The sequence below is a fragment of the Setaria viridis genome, chromosome 1 (assembly GCF_005286985.2).
Source record: "Setaria viridis chromosome 1, Setaria_viridis_v4.0, whole genome shotgun sequence".
Classification (NCBI taxonomy): domain Eukaryota; kingdom Viridiplantae; phylum Streptophyta; class Magnoliopsida; order Poales; family Poaceae; genus Setaria; species Setaria viridis.
In genome coordinates this window covers 39,997,096-40,003,020 of record NC_048263.2, presented here as the reverse complement: position 1 = coordinate 40,003,020, position 5,925 = coordinate 39,997,096, and the positions used below count along the sequence as shown (strand labels likewise).

The following is a 5,925-nucleotide window of genomic DNA, read 5'->3' as shown; positions in this document are numbered from 1 at the left end:
AATTAATGAAGCTAATATAATTATACGTGGAATATATTTGTATATTATTGTTGACCATATGGGAGAGATACTTATGTGTTGCACTTATGCTATAGGGAAGCGAGTCGAAGAGCGTGCTATAAGTTGCACATTAGAAACATAGCATGAGGATCTATAGAATCGATTTCCATCTTCCACCCCATGAATTTAAGATAGCCTTATATCTAAACTTTGTAAAGTTGTGGAATGCCACATTCCAAGATAATTAGCCTGTAGATTCCAATTCCTTCACGGATCCAAGGTTAAAAAGAACAAAGTAACGTAGATAATAGATGATAAATGTTCATGTTGCCTCGGTATATCCCCTCCCAAAATCGGCAAGACCCTTGACATCAAACCCGTACAAATAACAAGAAGGGGCTGGGGCCCATCATCACTCGCCGAACAGTTCAGTTGAGCCTCCTCCTCCGGAGTGTAATAACAAGTCATTGGATAGGGGATGGATAGAAGTAGAAATCGAGCTCGCGCATCATCAGCAGTTAAGCACCTCCTCCTCCGGAGTAGGAGGGATGGATCGGAGTAGAAATCACGCTTGCGCATCATCAAGCGCCAAGCGGATGCGCAAGCTGTTCAGCACCTCCTGCGCAGTGCTAGGCCCCTGAAAAGTAGAAAAAGGAAAGAGGAGGTAGAGTAAGCGCACCAAAAAAAAGTTTGAAATTCAACCGTAGCGGCGAGTTGTGTCTTACATTGACAGGGAGTTCAGCCCACCCCCTAAGGATTTGGATTACTGTGCCTGACGACACAGCTATTGATAGTCTTGTGCCATCAGTGGTGACGTGGGTGAGCATGCCGATCACTCCACCCCCGCTCACCACAGGTGCCCCGGACATTCCATGCATCGCAACGAAGGTAAGATACAGTTTCGTGTGGGTGACAGCACCGGCATCGCCGTGGGGGACTATCCACCTTCATGAACAAACAAAAATTGCAGGTTAAGCGAGTGTATCTGAAGTAAAGAGGCGTGGACGAATATTTGACAAACGAATGCTTCAAGTTTCCTTGGTGGTGAAAGTCGGAGGACTTGTTCTTGCGTCAGAAGGGCACTGTGTTGGAAACCGATGGGGAATTATGTCGAACAGGTGGTGGGCGAGCGGGCAAAGGCCGGGGAATGCAAGGAGGCGGCAGACGATGCGCAGCAGCGGCCGGCGAGGTCATGGGGACTGCGTTGGGTGCCGCAGGGGTGGGAGAATGAAGGATCAGCACCAGCGGTGGTGCCGGTGGCCAGAGATGGGCGGCGGCGGAGGAGCAAGGCGATCGTCCGACCAAACTTTTATCTTTAATTTTTTTCGCTGCATGGCTTGAGTTTTCTCAATTTAAAGCGAGGCAGGATTTATACCAGTCTGCATCTACGAAAGTATGAAAGTCAGTAAACATACCTGATGCTTCCAGGGGACAGCCCTGGCAGCCTCACACGGGCGTTTCTCTTGAAGAGACCCACCGGGTTGCAGTACCCAACTGCAATTGCACAATCACCAGCGTCGCCCGGTGAGGTGAAGGCCAGTACGGGCGTGCCCCTCAGTCGTGGAACCGCGAGCAGAGCCATGTCGGTGACGGCATCGTACTTGACCACCTTAGCCAGCAGTTCTTGCACCCCTCCTTCCGCCAACGGCTTCCTCACGTACACGCCAACGCCTTTGTCAATGCTCGCTTGCACCGTGTGATAACAAGTGAGGACAAGCGCCGGCGCCGGCGGCGACAACTGGGTTGCCTCTTGGATGACGAAGCCGGTGCCCAGGCGGTTTCGTTCGGTGATCACCAACACAACACCCATCCTGTAGTCCGTCGCTCTTCGGTACACATTCGGGCTCGGATTGGTTTTCATCGGATCTTGGTCCTGCACCTGCTGCATCTGCAAGCAAGGAAAAGTCAGGGTCGCGAGGCCCAGGAAATGAAATAATACAGCCCATATAAGCTAATCCCCAGTACGCAAGCGCAACGCACGAGATAGGAGGCCCACCAATACGGCCCAACACACGAGACGGCCCAATCCGAATGAATGCCTAAACAACTACACTTATCACTTCCTAATTACTGCTAGATGAGAGAGAGGTTAAGCAAGCATTGGACATCACTACACTTTAACCTAAACTAGGGTTTGGGGGGGGGGGGGGGTTGCCAGCCAGGGGAGGCCGAGGCCCTCGGGCAAGAATTCCCAAAACTGAGAATTCATACCTACGCACCTCGGTAATAGTCCTAGGAAGACTATTACGTGCGAATCCCTATCTCAGACAGTACAAATCCATACAACACAGAAGTAAAGAGGGAAATAGAGTACAATATTATAACGGATAACATGAGTACGAGTACATCTTATCGGCACATGTCGGTACAAGTCCAACGGGATTGAAACATGAAAAGTAAAACATCTACGCAGCGGTAACTGAAACTAAGGTGAACTCCAACTCCAACAGGCGACTTGAGCATAGCACGATCCCTAGTCTTCCCATCCGTCATTATCGAAGTCGTAGTCCGGCTCCTCACCTGAAAAGCCAGCGTCTACCCGAGAAGCGAGTAGGCCATGTTAACTCCCAAAAGCAGCAAAGCCAAGGAAATGGGGGAAATAAATTATATGCATGAATAAACCTATTTATGGCTGTGGAAGTTTATGCATGCGGTAGCAGCAAAGTCAAGGAAGCAAGCACAAATCCTGAGGTCAACACCTCAACAAGGAAGTCGGCACAAAACACCGGCCCTTCACCTGAGGGTCCAGTACCAAACACTCTAGGCAATGTGAGAGCTCCCTTCCCTCACATCTCAATGGCAAAGCCGGTCCTATCACATCTCCAAAAAGAGGGAAGGTAGAAGCACAAGAAAAGTTTAGTCAAGAGTAGCGGTAGAGGACAGCACTGTCCATAACCAGTGCACACGGACTATAGCTATAGCTTTAAACACTCTGCATAGGTTGTACATTTGTACCCGCCCGGATGGAGCCGGGACGGTAGTAAGTCGTCCAAACCCCACATAACGGCCGGAGCCCTAGTAAGTGGATAGCTCTCGCCCGACTCCTCGAGTCTGGAACTGTCTTCGTCTGTAGGACACGTCGTCACCAGAGAAGACCTCGAGGCTATGAAACCTAACGACGCCGGGCTGCAGTCTTGTCAGAGTAGGCCGTTGCCTCGAACTCCTTGCACGACCTCCCGTCCGCTTGCCCCACAGGTAGGGCCCACGTGAAGCCCACGTGGCCGGCGGCGAGGGCTGGCGCGCCATGGCGCGGCATGGCGAGGCGGCGAGTGTGGACGGCGCGGCGAGCTGCTGGGCGCGAACGGCGCGGTGCAAGGCGGCGGTGACCGTGAACAGCGCGGGCGCGGCGCGGCGCGGCTGGCGGGCGCGGCGACCGCGAACCGCTGCGGGGCGTGGCGCGGCGCGAGCGCGCGCGCGAAGGCAAGCAGCTGCGCGGCACGAGCGGGCCAAAACAAGCGTGGCGCGAGGCGAGCTGATGCATGCAGTGTGCGAGCAGGCAGCAAGGCGAAGCGCAAGGTGAGAAGCGGTGCAGCGCAGCGTGCGGCGGCGCGCGGCCAAGGCAGAGCAGGCAGCGAGCAGCGGCACGGCGAGCTGGTCGGTGGTTACGTCTACGGGCTAAGCTAGGCTACCAACAGAAAGGAAATGGGGCAGGGCCGGCGGCGGACTTACGGCGACGGCTTGACGGAGTCGAACGGCGGCGGCGCGGTGACGAGCTTCGGCTTCGGCGGCGAACTCCGGCGGCAGCTCCTTCTCCCGCGGACAGCTTCTGCGGCGGCTACTTCTCCTCACGGACGGCGCCTTCCTTCTCGCGGACGGCGCCTTCCTCCTCTGGCCTCCGTCTTCCTCCTCCCGGCCTCCTCCTCCTTCCCCCGGACTCCTTCTTCCTCCTCCCGAACTCCTCCTCCTTCTCACCCTCTGCCCTCCTCTCAAACCTGGTGGCTAGGGAACGGGCGGAGCCCGAATATTGTGCACGGATTGAGGAGCGCCTCGGAACCCCCGGAGAAGGCGGTGGAGGGGCAAGGTTAGGGGTAGCCGTGGATGCTAGGGTTTCGGCCTCCAGGTGCTTTGCGGCGCATCGGACGGCTCTGGGCGCGGGGGTTGGTAGCCGGCAGGGGTATCTGCGTCTTTGCGCCCGCGGAACCATCCAGAAGCTGGCCACGCCACCCCCTCCTGGCGGTAGTGCGCCTGCACGCGCGGCGCGCGTGAGCTCTGTCCGTGCGGAGGAAGAAGAAGCACAGCGCTGCGCTGGCGAGCTGCGGTGCGAGCTGGGCCAGAGAAAAGGGAGGAAAGGGGAGGCGGCCTGCGGCTGGAGAAAGAGCAAGCGGGCCGGCTTGCTGACTTGGGCCGGAGGCAGCCTGGTAGCGGGCGCGAGCAGGCTGGGCCGGCTGCAGGCTCGGTTGGGCTGGCCAGGTAAGGAGGTAAGCTGGTTTTGTTCTTCTGTTTTTGTTTTTAGATTTAGGTTTGAATTTGTATTTGTATTTTAAGTTTGAATTTGAATTCAAATCCTCACTCAAACATAAACTCCAAATAAAATCCATAAACTCCAAATCAAGCCACACATAATCGAAATGGGAATTTAGGGGAGAGAGAGAACTTGATTTGCAAACTTGCACACATTCATACACAAAGTTTTTGAATTTTGGAAATTTTACATTTATAATAATATTTCAATTTTTTGGAATATTACACCCTCCCTCCTCCTGCTCCTTCCGCCTCGCCTCGGCGCTGGTGGCCGGCGGGCCGACCGGCCGGAGAAGCGGCAAGGTCGGGTGCGAGCGAAAAGAAAAAGAAAAGGAGGAGGCTTTCTTCTCACCGGACCCTGGGGTTCCTTCAACCTCCTGGTGCGCTGCTGTGCGCCATGGGTATCGGAGTTCTGCTCGAGCTCGAGCGGCTGCACAGGCCCCAAACGGCGGACCGGGCGGACTCGACCGCGGTGGGCGAGGCACATTTACGACGATTCGACTATGAAATGTTAGGAACGGCGTATGGAATATGAAGTAAAGATTCAAACCGCAAAGGAGACACACGATTTATGTGGAAAACCCCTTCGATGTGAAAGGGAAAAACCACAGGCACCAGCCGGCAACAATCTCACTATCTCAAGAATTTAGGGTTACACGCCTTTGGCGGCTTACAAGAGAATCTGATAATCTCCCTCTTTTTTCTGTCGCTCAAAACCCTAGCAAGGGTGTATGTATATATAGTACCGAAACCCTAGACAGGGGGTATTGAGCTGTACGGACTCTTGGTCCCGTGAGAGGATGGAACTCCTCCTCGTCTGATCCTGGGTCTTCGTCCTGGAGTCGGATGCGCCCGGAACTCCGCCTCGCCCGACCCCAAGCCTGGGGGTCGGATGCGCCTGACCCCTTGAGGGTGGATCTCCGACTCGCCCGACCCCGAGTCCAGGGGTCGGGAGACGCTCCGACTCGCCCGACCCCGAGTCCAGGGGTCGGGAGACGCTCCGACTCGCCCGACTCCAAGTCCTGGGGTCGGGAGATACTCCGCCTCGCCCGACCCTGAGTGTCTGGGGTCGGGAAGGTCGGCCTTTATCCTGGAGTAAATTTGGAACAACTCCAACAAACTCCACCTTGAGACAAATTCATCTTGTATCATTAACCCTTCATCCTGAACAGAACAAAGACAGAAAAAACCACTGGTGCCAACAATAGTCTCTTGGACTATCCGATTAAACCAACTAAGCCTGAGCACAGCTCAAACTTAGTAACAGGAACAGGCTTTGTCATCATATCAGCAGGATTATCATGAGTACTGATCTTGCATACCTTCAGCTTACCTTCTTCAATCACATCACGCACAAAATGATACTTGATATCAATGTGCTTAGTTCTTTCATGGAACATTTGGTCTTTAGTGAGGTAAATTGCACTTTGACTGTCACAGTGCAAACTTATGCAAGATTCAACT

The 5,925-nt window shown here is 54.3% G+C and overlaps 1 protein-coding gene across 1 annotated transcript; it reads right to left on the bottom strand.

Moving 5' to 3' along the window:
* Positions 1-301: 301 nt before the first annotated feature.
* Positions 302-4,224, bottom strand: LOC117865287 (uncharacterized). The gene is made up of 4 exons (XM_034749447.2): positions 3,670-4,224; positions 1,416-1,888; positions 726-945; positions 302-637 (listed from the first exon to the last, which is right to left on the bottom strand). Exons 2-4 carry the CDS (start codon positions 1,886-1,888, stop codon positions 566-568), a joined length of 765 nt encoding a protein of 254 aa, XP_034605338.1. The 5' UTR covers positions 3,670-4,224; the 3' UTR covers positions 302-565.
* Positions 4,225-5,925: the final 1,701 nt, after the last annotated feature.